At 45.6% G+C, this 15,306-nt stretch overlaps 1 protein-coding gene across 2 annotated transcripts in view; it reads right to left on the bottom strand.

The window, feature by feature from the left end:
- Positions 1-1,272: 1,272 nt before the first annotated feature.
- Positions 1,273-15,306, bottom strand: part of mical3a (microtubule associated monooxygenase, calponin and LIM domain containing 3a) — a 143,363-nt gene continuing 129,329 nt past the window's right edge. Inside the window, exons 40-43 of one of the 2 annotated variants that reach the window (XM_063196891.1) lie at positions 12,082-12,147; positions 7,398-7,497; positions 5,235-5,308; positions 1,273-2,237 (exon numbers count right to left, since the gene is read on the bottom strand). In XM_063196891.1, coding sequence (XP_063052961.1) covers positions 2,053-2,237; positions 5,235-5,308; positions 7,398-7,497; positions 12,082-12,147 — 425 coding nt within the window. In that variant the 3' untranslated portion in view covers positions 1,273-2,052. The remainder of the gene's footprint in view (positions 2,238-5,234; positions 5,309-7,397; positions 7,498-12,081; positions 12,148-15,306) is intronic. The other variant, XM_063196892.1, reaches the window with a different exon arrangement.

The raw sequence follows: 15,306 nt of genomic DNA, 5'->3' as shown, positions 1-15,306 counted from the left end.
AAGAGTCTAGGGTCCATTCAGGAGGTCCTGTTGAAAGCAGGGCTGATGAATACACAAGTAAAGAAAGTGGGCAGGGATGCAGTGGGAGGTCAGTTTGTAGTGTGCTGTCCTATGGAACTTTCTTGAACTTTCTTGGGGGGGGGTGTACTTGAGACATCTCTGGTGGTACTTGGAATGCCATTATGAACCTCTCCTGTATTGACTGGCAAAAGTGAATATGGAAGGCCTTAATGCCATATTCTAATGTTGGTTGTCAAGGTGGTACTCGGAGAGCTCAATATTTTCTCAGGGGGTACTTCACACGAAAAGTTTGAGAAGCACTGCTCCAGAGGATTCCAGAGGTGATGACTATGTTGGTAACTGTCTTTATAAGAGCAAGGAGTATGCACATCCCACCCCTCTGAGGCCAGGTGCAGGACAAAGACGGATCTGACCATGGAAAGAGCAGAAGTCCGTGCACACTGTAGCTTCGCTTTGAAAACGTATTCAGGTCAGACAGCGTTTCTGGGTCTGTTGGGTCGAATTCAAGTCGGGTTGGGTCAGGTTGTATGACCTGAATACTTTTTCAAAGCGGAGCTACACAGTGTGCAGACTTCTATGTCGGTAACTGTAACAGGACATTCTACGACGCCGTTTCAGTGTCGTTTCAGCTTCTTACACTTCACTCACAAACACGCTCACACACAAACACACAAATCTTTTTAAATTCCATGGCTGTCAGCAGGACTCGTGTTTTCCCTTCCCTTGTCTCTCAACAACAAAAACAAAAAACATGATAAAAACAGTTTAAAACCATTTTCTTAAAAAGAAAAAGAAAACGGAGCAGAGGCAGAACTTCTTGACGATTTCTCTTTCGCTGAGTCTTTCAGAGAAGTGAGGGCTCCCAGTAGTTGTTCCTGTAGTGTAGGGGTGGCAGATCGAGAAGAGGTGGGCGGAGGATGAAGGAGAAGGAAACGGAGGGTGGGGGGGGAGAGAAGTGAGACAGACAGGAGGCTCCATCCCAGTCCCACCCACTCGTCTTGTTACAAGACCAGGTAGCTGGGGGACTTGTAAACATCATCTCTCCCTCCCCACACCCCCACTGCTCCCAAAAGCAGAGCAGGGATCTGAGAAGAAGTGAGCGTAGCCATATAATACAGTACACATCACACATTCAACTGATTTTGCAGTCAAGTCTGGAGACCTCGGCTCAGCCCCCTATTCAACTACTCAACATATTCTTTTGACAGTCAGGCCATTTTACATGGCTCCCAATATCTACAGTATTACGTGTGTAGATATTATGCATTTCAGTGTTTATTAGTGTATAAATACGAACTCGATGAATCTGTAGGTGTTTGTGAGAGACCAGGTATTTATAGTAGAGAACATTATTTGAATGTGTTTGTGTTTGTGTGTGTGTGTGTGTGTGTGTGTGTGTGTGTGTGTGTGTGTGTGTGTGTGTGTGTGTGTGTGTGTGTGTGTGTGTGTGTGTGTGTGTGTGTGTGTGTGTGTGTAAAGATGAGACTATGAGAAGATGATGTGCAGGTCTTCCCCCTTCCTCCCCCAATCACATGGCCGCCTCATGCCCCAGTTGAATTGGAGGCCCCTGGAGAGCTTGATGACCTCCAGAGGTCTTCCTCCTCCACCATGGTTCCCTCACGCCCAGATGAGGCTGAAGCCTTTGGAGAGCTTGATGACCTCCAGGGATCTTACTCATCCGCCTCCACCACATGGTTCCCTCAGGCGCAGTTGAATTGGAATCCCCTGGAAGGCATACATAGAGAACTCCAGAGATCTCCCTCCTCCTTCTCAGGCCCAATTGAGGTTGAAGCCCTTGGAAGACATGATGACCTCCCGAGGTCTTCCACCTCCACATGGTTCTCTCAAGCCCAGTTGAGGTTGAATCCCCTTGGAGAGCATGATGACCTCCAGAGATCTTCCTCCCCCCCGCCTGCACCATGGTCTCCTAAGGGTCAGTTGAGGTTCAATCCCTTGGAAGGCAAGGCATACATAGAGACCTCCAGAGATCTACCTCCAGAGATCTTCCTCCTCCTTCTCCACCTCCTCTCCTCAGGCCCAGTTGAGGTTGAAGCCCTTGGAGAGCATGACAGCCTCCAGGTCCTTGTCCTCCTCCTTCTCCTGGAGCCGCTGCTCCTCCAGCAGGGCCACCAGTGAGTCCCGCTGCTCCACCACCTCCAGCATCTCGTTCAGGATGCGCTTCTCCTCCGCCAGCTCCTCCTCCGGCTTCAGGTGGTCTAGAGGGAGGGAGGGAGAGAGAGGTGAATGGTAAATGGTAAATGGACTGCATTTACTATATAGCACCTTTACACTCCTTCAAGTACTCAAAGCGTTTTTTAAATTGTATGCCTCACATGGTTGCACACTGAGGAAGGCACACGCCGAAACGCATCTGTGCACAAAAATAAAGAAAACAATTTGATGCAACATGCGCCCCCTTTTCCTTGATTCTAAGTATTTTATTTGAGCCAGCATCCTTAAAATGAATCAAGAAACTTTAGTGAAGCCTGCTACCTGCCATACTTGATGCCTCACATTCATCCATACGCACTCTCATTCACACACTGGTGGCTGTGGCTGCCACGAAGGGGTACCACCCAGCCACCAGGAGCAGAGTCAGGCAGAGCGGGGTTCGAACATGCAACCTTCTGGTTGCCGAACCTCCTCCTTTACCACCTGTGCCATCACCGCCCACTGGTGGTGGGGATGGGAATGGGGGTAGATGATGGTAGTAGGAATAGGTGGAGATGGAGATGGAGGGGGTGATGGAGAGGGGTAGATGTGGTGGTAGTAATAGGAGGTGGTAGAAATAGGTGGAGATGATGGTGGTAGGAATGGAGGAGATGGAGATGGTGGTAGGAATGGGGCAGGGGGTGATGGAAAGGGGTAGATGTGCCGGTAGAAATAGGTGGCGATAGAGATGGTGGTAGGAATGGGGGTAGATGAATAGGTGGAAATGATGGTGTTAGGAATGGGTGGAAATGATGGTGGTAGGAATGGGTGGAAATTATGGTGGTAGGAATGGGTGGAAATGATGGTGGTAGGAATGGAGGAGATGGCTGGCATTGTTGGGGGCAGGAATGAGAGCGATGGTGGAGGTATAGGTAAATAGGGGCGATGTTGGGGATAGGTATGGGGATGACAGTGATGGTCAAGATTAGATATGAGGGTAATGGCAGGAGATAGAAATGGGAGTGTGGTGTGGGCAATGGTGTGGGAGAAATGATGTTATGGTGATGTTAGGGTAGAAATGGGGGTCATGGAGATGGGGGTGATGGTGAGAAGATTGCGGGGGGATTGATGATGACAAGGGAGTGATGTTTTCCCTTCCCTTGTCTCTCAACAACAAAAACAAAAAACATGATAAAAACAGTTTAAAACCATTTTTTTAAAAAGAAAAAGAAAACGGAGCAGAGGCAGAACTTCTTGACGATTTCTCTTTCGCTGAGTCTTTCAGAGAAGTGAGGGCTCCCAGTAGTTGTTCCTGTAGTGTAGGGGTGGCAGATCGAGAAGAGGTGGGCGGAGGATGAAGGAGAAGGAAACGGAGGGTGGGGGGGGGAGAGAAGTGAGACAGACAGGAGCTCCATCCCAGTCCCACCCACTCGTCTTGTTACAAGACCAGGTCGCTGGGGGACTTGTAAACATCATCTCTCCCTCCCCACACCCCCACTGCTCCCAAAAGCAGAGCAGGGATCTGAGAAGAAGTGAGCGTAGCCAAATAATACAGTACACATCACACATTCAACTGATTTTGCAGTCAAGTCTGGAGATGGTGGTAGGAATGGGGCAGGGGGTGATGGAAAGGGGTAGATGTGCCGGTAGAATGGGGCAGGGGTCAAGATTAGATATGAGGGTAATGGCAGGAGATAGAAATGGGAGTGTGGTGTGGGCAATGGTGTGGGAGAAATGATGTTATGGTGATGTTAGGGTAGAAATGGGGGTCATGGAGATGGGGGTGATGGTGAGAAGATTGCGGGGGGATTGATGATGACAAGGGAGTGATGTTGGGGGTAAAAATTGGGGTGAGAGTGGGTGACAGTGGGGGAAGTTGAAATGAAGGTTATGTTAACGATACGATTAGACTGTATTGTCAGTTTTCACTGAAATTCATTTTGCGTCCCTGAGCAACACTCATTTAAGACAGTACACATAACATCACATCACAATACTATTGCACAGCTGACAAAAAACAGAGGACACAGGCCTACATACAGACAAACAGAAAGATAAGGACATTAAGATAGGAATGGGGGTCAAAGAGATGGGGTTGATGGTAGGAGTTGAAATTGGCAGTAGTGGGGGAGTGGAGCCAGAATAAAAGAGAAAGATAAAGGAGCACATGAAGAAAAGAAATTCAACAATAAAGCAAGGCAAAACTCAGTAGCGAATTTCTTAATACTAACACATTGGGAAAAATACACTAGATGACAGCAACACGCAACACCTTTTCTGACAACATGTTAAAACATGTTAAAATATTTTTGTCACACCTGAGGTGAGACACGGAGGAGAGGAGTGCAAATGCGACATCAATTTTGAGATTCTGCTCAAGTTATTCACCAAATCAATGCTAATGGAAATAACTGTTCAGTCGTGTGGTTGTGCCAATTAGTGAGACCAACTGTTGCAAAAAGTACACAAGGAGAAGATAATGGAACGGCGGCTCATTTTCCAAGCTTTATGGTAGGTAGACCATCTGTGGTGATGCTGTACCTAGCTTTCACTAATGATCACATCCTTAACAGTTGAAGATACAAGACTAAAAGAAACCCTTAAACCCTAAAATAACATTTCTCAAAGTGAAGTACTGTTACATCAACTGAAAAGAAGGGAGAAAACACATCTGAAAATGCTTTGCTGTGGTACATCGGCTAAAACCAAGCCAATTAAGCAAACTTTGGCTGAATGGGCTGCCTTTCTGCACTTCAAACAAGGGGCAATTTTGTTGCAAACCACTTAGGTGACTGAGGAAAACCATACAGTGTAGCTTTAAGATATAATCACCATAACTTTATGGAGTGATTGTGCTTGTGAAGGCTATTCTCTAATAAGTTAGCCCCTTGTAACAAAACAAACCCCACTGATCTGAACTAAACCTTATGCCTGTGCACTCCATATCATACCCACACATTGCAACTTTCTCATTATATCCTCTTTTGTATGTTGTTTTGAATGAAAGCAAGAGTTTAATGTAATGTCATGTCGACTGCATAGGGAGACAAGAGGGCCCTTACCATCGACTGCCATCCTCTCCCTCAGCTCCTGTTGTAGTCGGCTTTGACGATCCTCGAGTTCCAGCTCGCGAGCGCTGCACACAGAAAAGTCAGGTACATTTCAACAAAAGAATGTAAATAGTTCTATGATGCTCAAGGACATTTAGAAGCAGAGGTCAGTGAAAAAGTCAATGACGCATGAAAAGCATAGCTGCACCAGCGCAACCATGGTAAGGCCTAACTTTTTTTTGTTAATTTTTAAATGCTTTTCAAACAATTCTGTACTTGACCTCTGGGGTCATGGCTTAATTATTTATGTATTCAGAATGCTGAGGCAATGAAATTTGCAGACCCAATTCTGTTTATTTTGATTACATGGACCGGACCATCATATTCAAGATACCCTTTATCGGTTTATAGCAAGCTGCTGCTGCTAGTGCAATTTCTTATCGGTGCCTATGGTGCTACTGATGGTATTTTGTATGCATCCTGTATACCTCTTTTTGCATACTATAGCCCAAAGCTTGCCAGGTTTCCAGCACTCATACCTGTTGCAGTTACGCACTCATATTCACATTAAAGGATAAGTACACCATTTTGAACATTTAGCCCTTTTTCAGAATTGTCTGAAATAAAGTAGATTGGTAGCCTAGCGAGCTAAATCCCAATTTGCGGCCACTAGGGGCGTCTAGATTTCTAGGCTAGTAGAGTGGTAATCACCAATTTTTTGATGATTGCCGCCATCTCTGTTATTTGACTCATTTGGATTTTGCCTCAACCGGCATTAAAATTGCTGTCTTTGGGCATGTCCATATCCGTTCTTAATACCACCCTAAACATTTGTTTTCAAGAATATGCCACTCACCAAGTCTTTACTGGTATTCCAAGTTCTATTTCGTTCCTACTGACCGCCAGGCGGTGCTTTCAGCACTGAATGATCCATCACATGCTCATGCAGGTCGAGAGTTAATAACAAAAAAGTCATCTGTGACCCGGGTGACGCACATGCGCATTCCATCATACTCCAGAACTTAAAGGGACACTGTGCAGGAAATGGTCAAAAAAGGTACTGCAACTATGCTGCTCATTGAAACTGGGTTGCCTATTGCCAAATGTGATATTTACATGAAAATTTACAGAGTAATAAACACATATTTTCTAGTATGGTCCAAGTAGAGTCATTTTTGCAGCTAAAAATGGCTGTTATTGGAAATTCAAAATGGATGACCATGGAGAAGATCCCCCTTGTCATGTATGAAAAGTGCAATTTTTCCAGTCATAATGAATACTTTGAATTTGATGGTGGTGGTAAGAATTCATGAAAACATTAGTGAATGGGCAGCATGAATTCTGAAAATAAACAACTAAAAATCTCACACAGTGTCCCTTTAAGGCATGCGCGCGCCGGAAGTCCTTGCTTGGCAATCTTCTCGTCAGTATTCCGAGTGACAGCCAAGGCCTGGCGGTCATTCGGAACTTGTAGAACCATGGTTATATACATAACCTACGTTTTGTAGCTAAACATGGCTTCTATCGTGTTTAATTCTGCATTTTTTACATAGAACACATTTCTTTCTTTAATTTTGTAATGACAGGAACCATCGTACTTGATGAGAGGCATACTTTTGAGAGCAAATGTTTAGAACAGATATGGACATGCCTATAGACGGACATTCTAAAGTCGATTAGGACAAAAATCCAAATTAGCTACACACACAAAAACTGACACATCAAATTGGTGAGGACCACTTGACTTGACTGCAGACAATTCAGAAAAGGGGTTAAATATTCAAAATAGTACACTCATCCTTTAAGAGCACTCCTTGTCTGCTCTTCAGCAAACTTTAAGTGATACGTTAGGAACAGCAAAACAGTATCCACAATAATATTTTGTGGACCATCAACAATAGAAAATGTCCTGTTAATGCCAAATCCAGGACAGAAAAGATGACAAGCACATAAAAGACAGTCAAAAATGGCAAATCCCTTTGCACAGTTGACTATATATTGATGCCAGGGGCTGGTGACTTGCAGGTTGTCAGCTTGTACAAAAGAAGATGAATACAACACACCCCATTATATTTTATAGGTTGCTCGAGAGAGAAAAAAAACAGTAAACCAATTGCTGAAATGAAGAGGTAGTAGATTGAGGGATAAGACGTGTGGGACCAAATGTGTACTTACAAGATCATGAGCTCTGACTCGTAGCGAACCAGCGCATTCTTCTCTTGCACCAGTTTGAACCACTCCTGCATGAGTTTGGGATCGTCTTTTTTGCCCATGCCTGGAAAGAAGGGTAGAGCACGCAGGCAGAGGCAGAGATCAGAGGCAGCCGCATTCACAGAGCACTACAGGTGACAACGACGTGACAAAGACAGACACCCAACACAGGCAATGCAATGACAGCCAAGCCAGGATGTCGGTCTAGGAATGGACGGGACGGGAGGAGGGTGAGAGAGAGAGAGACGGCCAAGGATGGGGAGGGGAGGGCAGTTGAGAATCGGGACAGGACTGCCAACCACAGTGATTGGCTATCCCCTTGGAACTCACAGAAGATGGCGTGGAGATCTTTTATTTTAATTTTCCCAAACATTCTAAAACCCCTTTGCATTTTTTACTTCTTTTATTTGTTTTTAGGGCAGGAGATATGGAGGTGGTTGAAGGGGAAAATGACCAGTGTTGCAGTGCATCAGGCTCTGGTACTCAAGCTACACTTCCAAACTGGATGATTTTGTTTTTCCCTGAGGAGGAGTTGGAGCCATTAGGACTACAAGTAAAGGGGCATGGAAGCTCAAAGTGGAGGCAGGTGTTTGCCTGTGACTTGCCCATCTCCACATGCAAGTCAATTACCACAAACAATTACCTCCATCTTCTTTAACACCCAATGCTTCCTTGACTCCTGCCTTCACCTAAGCAGAGCAAAAAAAGTAACACCCACATGGATGTCACTTTGGGATCAACTTATGAGGTGTGTTAGGCCGAAAAACTACCCACTCCGCTTTGTAATTAGCCAACCTAACATTTGTAATGCTCTGGACTAATTCAGGCCACCAGTTCAGAAGCTTGTTTATTACATTCCGAGGTCTCCTTATCGACTTAATCCTCTTTCCGTGGAAATTTTGTGTTGGCCGACCGTGCACGCCAGAAGGGGACTGACCTGCACCGAGCCGGCACAAGTCTAGCTATCCACACCACACAGCTTGTGGTCAGTCAGTTGGGTCCCATGCTAATTGGGTCTTGAGTTGCAACACAGCCCTCTCTTTTCTTTTTTTTCGAACGAGAGAGGTCAACCACGCAAGGAGCCAAGCAGAGGCGATGATACGCTGGGGGGTGGGGAACGGGGATGGGGAAGCAGCAAACCTTGATGCAGCATGGCATGACATACTTAGCTGGGCGAGTGGAGGCTCTTGCAAAACAAAAAGGAAAAACACGGTACAGACATAAATCGAATGGCTGTGGTCTTGGTAGCCGGCTTTTGCTGTTTTGAACAGAGAGGAGGGAGAGTAGAGTAGAGAAAGAGAGAAAGAGAGAAAGAGAAAAAGAAAGAAAGAAAGAAAGAAAGAGAGGTCAGCAAAGAGAAGATTATAGAAATGGCAGAGAGAGAGAAAGAAAAAGAGGGCAACGCACTTAGAAGTCAGGAGCTAGCAAGAGAGAGAGAGAGATAGAGAGAGAGAGAGAGAGAGAGATAGAGAGAGATAGAGAGATAGATAGAGAGAGAGAGAGAGAGAGAGAGAGACACACACACACACACAAGGATCTGAGACAGACGAGACACACAGACGAGGCACACAGACAAGGCGGAAGAGTGGAAGAGGAGGAGAAGGAGACAGATGGAGTGAAGGGTAGAAGGGTTTGGGTAGCTAACTTGTCCAGCACGGCTCTCTCAGCCTTCTCCACCACCCTCAGCACACACGCTAACCCAGGAACACAAGAAAAGGAGAACCAGTTAGCACACACAAGACACAAACAGATACACACACACACACACACACACACACACACACACACACACACACACACACACACACGCAGACACACGCACACACACACACACAAGTGCAGACACACACGCACACGCAGACAAACACACACAACATCTTAAGGCAATTTAGGATACCAATGTGCTACAGGAGAGAAGGAGAGAATTGTGTGGAGAGGAGTGGAGGAGAGGAGAGGATTGTGTGGCTTAGAATTGACTCTAATTGGTGTATCTGTGAGCGTCCATGATTGTGCGTGTGTGCATGTGTGTGTGAGAGTATGTGCACGCTTATGCGTGTCATAAATTAAAAAGAACAGAATGTAACAAGTGAAAGTGTGGCAGATCGCAGATGTCCTACATCTGTTGGGGAAAATCAGCTCGTTCCCCATCACTCACATTTGAGCACTTGCAAACACACAGGGAGCAAACAGTTGTAAGTGTGTGTGTATTTGTGTGTGTGTGTGTGTGTGTGTGTGTGTGTGTGTGTGTGTGTGTGTGTGTGTGTTGCATAATTTTGTGTGTATGTGCGTGTGCGTGCGTGTATGTGTGTGTGTGTGTGTGTCTGCATAATTTTGAGCCAAACTGTGTGTGGCACGTGTGTGTGTATGTGTGTGTGTGTGTGTGTGTGTGTGTGTGTGTGTGTGTGTGTGTGTGTGTGTGTGTGTGTGTGTGTGTGTGTGTGTGTGTGTGTGTGTTGCATAATTTTGAGCCAAACTGTGTGTGCGCGCGTGCGTGCGTGTATGTGTGTGTCTGTCTGTCTGTCTGTCTGTGTTTGTGTGTGTGTGTAGGCACGTGTGTGTGTGTGTATGTGTGTGTGTGTGTGTGTGTGTGTGTGTGTGTGTGTGTGTGTGTGTGTGTGTGTGTGTGTGTGTGTGTGTGTGTGTGTGTGTGTGTATAAAACCACAAACCACAAACTTTTCAAACCTTCTCATGCCATCAATCACACAGCAGACGTCAACCCCCAACCTACCCCCAAACACCTCCCAACCTCCACCCCACCACTCACCACCCCCACCCCCACCCCCCACCCGCCAGTCATCCACAGCTCTGGCTCTTCAGCTTCCGGGTCAGCCTTTCTAGACAGAGCCAGAGGCTGCTGGGAGGGGAGGTGGCAGGGTTCCTAATGTTTTTTACCGCTGCAGGACAACTAAACATGCTGGAGATTAGCAACACACTGGGAAGGAGACATTCAACTCTCTCCAGCACGCACACGCACACGCGCACGCACACACACGCACACGCACGCGCACGCACGCACACGCACACACACGCACACCCAAAGTAAAACTGTGGGGTGGAATTTTAAGAGGCTGAAAGTAATTTTTTGGGGGAAGTTATATAAAAAACTGCAGTTATGGACTGAAGGGAAGGTCTTGAGTTGAACTTCTAAAAAAATGATACTGAATGCTTTGGACATGTCAGGTCTTAGCTTGTATCCATCATTCATTCATTTCATTTTCCTTATATGACCTGTGTATATGAAGAGACTGACAATAAAAGCTGACGTGACTTGACATTTCATAGATTTGAATGATGCCAACCAGCTACCTAGTCCAGTATCTTAAAGCGGCCTCAGCACTCCAATGATGGTGGCAAATCTGACGATTTCTCCAGTGATGAATGTTAATATACCGGTTAACCTAGATTCTGATTTAATTTTAAAGTATTCAGCAACTGTTCGCTCAGAAATGTGCACAGTTAAGTGCAGATGGCTGCAGTAGTGCGTCTTTGGAACACACACAGCACATACCTACAGTATATACCCTTCTATGTGCTTGTATGTTAAACTATTGACTTTGGTATTACATTACATTACACTTAGCTGACGCTTTCATTTATTCAAAGCGACTTACAACTATTATTATTCAGGGTATTGGTTACAGTCCCTGGAGCAATGTGGGGTTAGGTGCCTTGCTCAAGGGCACTTCAGCCATGGATGGAGATGTAGGGAGAGGTCAGGGGGGATTCGAACCGGCAACCCCTAGATTGAAAGACCAACTCTCTAACCACTAGGCCATGGTATTGTGCCTATGGGACACACATGGTACTGTAAATGTGTATTCCTACTTAAAATATTGATTGTAGTATTCACTACACGTACACACTACAATCAATATTTTAAGCATGAGTATACATATGCACACACCATATGGTGCATATTCGTGAATAATATACTGAAGACTTTATGAGTATGCCTATGGGACACAGTATACAGTACATACGTTTGTGTGAATATGCTAAAGCAGTGTTTTTCACCACTGGGGTCTGGACCCCATTTGGGGGTCGCCTGGAATTCAAATGGGGTCGCCTGAAATGTCTGAAAGTGAGTATTTAATACTCTATTTGAAATACCGTTCACAATCTCAGACTGTCATAAATATCTATAGGTGTAATACCCTAGCCTAGAACTTTCATTTTTGTCATGAAAAAATGTAAATAGGGTCCCCAGAAAGTTGTGACGTCAAAATGGGGTCCCATGTCAAAACAGTTGGGAACCAATTTGCTAAAAGCTTTAGAAGTATGCCTACGGAAACACACACACACACACACACACACACACACACACACACACACACACACACACACACACACACACACACACACACACACACACACACACACACACACACACACACACACACACACACACACACACACACACACACACACACACACACACACACACACACACACACAGTGAGGAACAAACACAGGCAGCAGAACCAAAACAGGTAGTAGGTAGTAGTAGTGGTAGTAGTAGTAGCACTGCTCGGCAGGTCAGATCCACCACAGAGTCACCACGGCAACCTTGTCGGCGACGGCGTGGTTGGTTACGGTAACCGAGGTGGTGTCACCGTACCGTGCTACCGAGAGGAGGTTTTACGTTACCTGCAGGGGAACAGCAGGGGCAGAGGGAGAAGGCTCTTCGCCGAGGGGCCCCCACATAGGGCTCCACTTCACCAAGACAAGGGGACGGAGAGGAGTGGAGGGGGAGTGGTGAGGCAGAGAGCAAAGGAAGGAAGGAAGGAGCGCGGAGGTGATGAAGAGGAGCGGTGATGACAACGAAAAAGGGGGGAAAGGTGAAGAGTGAGGGAGGAAGAGAAGGCAGGAGAGAGGGGGGAGGGTGGTGAGGGGAGGAGAGGAGAGGAGAGGAGAAAAAGGAGGGAGTGGGGAAAAGAAACGAGGAAGAGAAAAAAACAGTGAGGAGAAAAATCAAAGATTACCAGTGAGGGAGAAAAATAAAAGCACCTGGAGGGGAAGGAAGGAATCAGCTATGAAAGAAAGAAAGAAAGAAAGAAAGAAAGAAAGAAAGAAAGAAAGAAAGAAAGAAAGAAAGAAAGAAAGAAAGAAAGAAAGAAAGAAAGAAAGAAAGACACGTGACAGCAGCAGTGAGGAAAACAGAAATAGTGACTATGACAGTAAGACAAAAGAGCAGGAGAGGAAAAAAAGGAAGTGAAGTAAAAAAAAAACTATAAAAAAAACTACAGAGAGTCAGAAAAGAAAAGACTTGCAAAGAGAGTGCAGACTCCGCTTCCATTTGAGGTGCCTTTGGGAACGTGTAATCACCAGCGCTAACACGCCGTGACAACACAAGAGAGCCTCAATCAAACCATCAAGATAAAACACTTTCTACAACGCTGCATCTCATCACTGTCACCACCTACAGGCTAAAATCCCAGACTAAGGGCATAGGAAGAGAACTCCTTCAGACAAACTGGAGGAGTTACAGAGATGCGGGAATACGCAACACCTTCTTTCCTTGTTCAAAGATAATTCTCCCCAGCCTTTTTGAAGGCTGTGCAAGCTCCTGTTGGGAGATTGGTCTTGGAGTATTTTTTGAGGCATTTTTCTATTATGAGAGAGAGTTCTATTTCAAGCCCTGGACACATTTGAAGTGTAAATGAATGCCATTGCTGGAATTGCACAGGAGGAACAAACTTGAGACGGATGCAGGCGGGATGAATGTGACACAAAATCAAAAAATTGGAAACTAAAATATCAAAGGGTCAAGCGAAAGATGATCTGAGCAGCCACTCGTGAATATGAGAGCTTCAAACAAAATGAAACCTGGAGAGAGTGATCAGAGAGATAGAGAGATTCCGTGATCAGAGAGAGAGAGAGAGAGAGAGAGAGATAAAGATAGTGAGAGAGAGAAAGAGAGAAAGAGAGAGAAAGAGAGAAAGAGAGAGAAAGAGAGAAAGAGAGAGACAAAGAGGGAGAGACAGAGAGACAGAGAGATATATATAGAGAGAGACAGAGACAGAGACAGATACAGAGGCACAGACAGACAGACTGAGGGAGATATCACTGGAGACCAGCCTGGAGTCATGCGGACTCGCAGTGGGGGGGCCAACACAGGTGCAGGACAATTCTGATCCAATCTCATCATCTCACCCCGAAGCCCAGATGGATGGCACAGTGGGTGGGTGGCTGAGGCTGATGGGTAGGCATGGGTGGTTATATACCAAGGGACTATCACAGTAAACAGGGAAGCCGCAAGCAAGCGGAAGAAAACAAAACAAAACAACAAATAAAAAGCCTGTTATCTCCCTTTCAAAAGGTCAAAGAATTTGCCAATACTAAGATGTCAAGCAGAGTAGTCGGGGAGTTTCCAGGCCTCTCTAAATAATGCGGTGGTGGAGTGGGTTTTTTTTTGTTGTCCTTGCGTATGTTTGGACTTATGTTAGGTGGGTTTGTAGTGCCCCCTACTGAACACTGACTTGTAAAATCCAACTGCTGGTACCAGACGAGGAGTCCTTTCACAGAAAGAGTAGACACACACACACACACATACATGCACGCACACACACACACACACTTACGTACAATTCAGACAAACTCCTTTACACTTCACCCATATGTACTTCAGACAGTGGATTTGATGGGAAACAGCTGTAGTCTGCTGGTGCCTTTACCACCCCCCCCCCCCCCCCCCCGGTTGCGTGGTACAGTACTTACCAGGTCTCCTGCAAAAGTGCCCTTGACTGACTGAGTGATTATCCAGCACCGCGCGCACACACAAATCAAAACTGATGCAACCATTGTTAGTGTTGTTGCTTTTTCTCATTTGCCATCTTGCTTGAGGGCAGTGATTTTGCCAGAGGCGTTCAAAAGCAGGTGAGGACAGAGGAGCTGGGTGGCTTGTGTTGGAGGGTTACAGTATACTAAGTGATTTGACCAGAAGGGTAGAGGTGTCAATCCCCGAGTTCAAAAAGTAAAAATCAATACCCTGCCACATCTTCCATTTAAAGGATAACTCCAGCCAATTTCATGCAGTTGTAATGCTCACACTACCCTGGACTCTTTTTCTTCAGCCTTGTCCGAGATCCTGGTCATTTTAATGGGGGCAGGTGTTTATTTAAATTTTTTTTTAAAAACATCTTGATTTATTCCAAATAACATCCAAAAGGTTATGCAACATCAGCAGACAACTAGCAAGCAGCGATACCTTTTGGGATAATATTTGGAGAAGGCCTGTGCTAAGAAAACTTTGAATGTAAACAAAATCTGCCCCCCAATATAATAGCTCAGATCTCTGAAAGGGCTGACTAGAAAAATGCAGCATCACCGGGTACTGACAAGTCATAAGTATATTGAAATTGGCAGGAGTTATCCTTGAACACAACCGATATCACTGAGCAGCCATATCATGCCATATCAGCCTTGAGTGCTCAGTGCCATCAGTCGATTGAGAGCTGACTGGATCAAATTTGTGGCGAAGGCATTTGACGTTCCAAACTCGGGGATTGCCATGTCTGCCATAGAGTTAGGGGACTCCACGCTATCTCCTGTCCAGTGTATGATCATGTCGGGAGTTGGGAGGGAGGCGGAGATCACAGACTAGTAACAACAGCACAGACAACATGGACTAGATACGGTATATTCACACACACAATACACACACTACATAGAAGGGACAGAACTGACACTGGCACCAACAAGAGCATCGAGGGTGAGTTTTGTCCCCACATGGTAAGCTGTTGGTGGGAGGGAGGGAGGGAGGGATGGGATGGGTGAGTATGGGTACCACATTAGGACATCTCTACAGGAGTAGAGACATCATAGATACCATCTCTGTACAGGAGTGTCTCAAATCAATCAATCAATCAATCA

This window comes from Engraulis encrasicolus, chromosome 4 (genome assembly GCF_034702125.1).
Source record: "Engraulis encrasicolus isolate BLACKSEA-1 chromosome 4, IST_EnEncr_1.0, whole genome shotgun sequence".
Lineage (NCBI taxonomy): Eukaryota > Metazoa > Chordata > Actinopteri > Clupeiformes > Engraulidae > Engraulis > Engraulis encrasicolus.
Note: the sequence above shows the minus strand (reverse complement) of the source record. Positions and strands in the feature narration are given on the sequence as shown.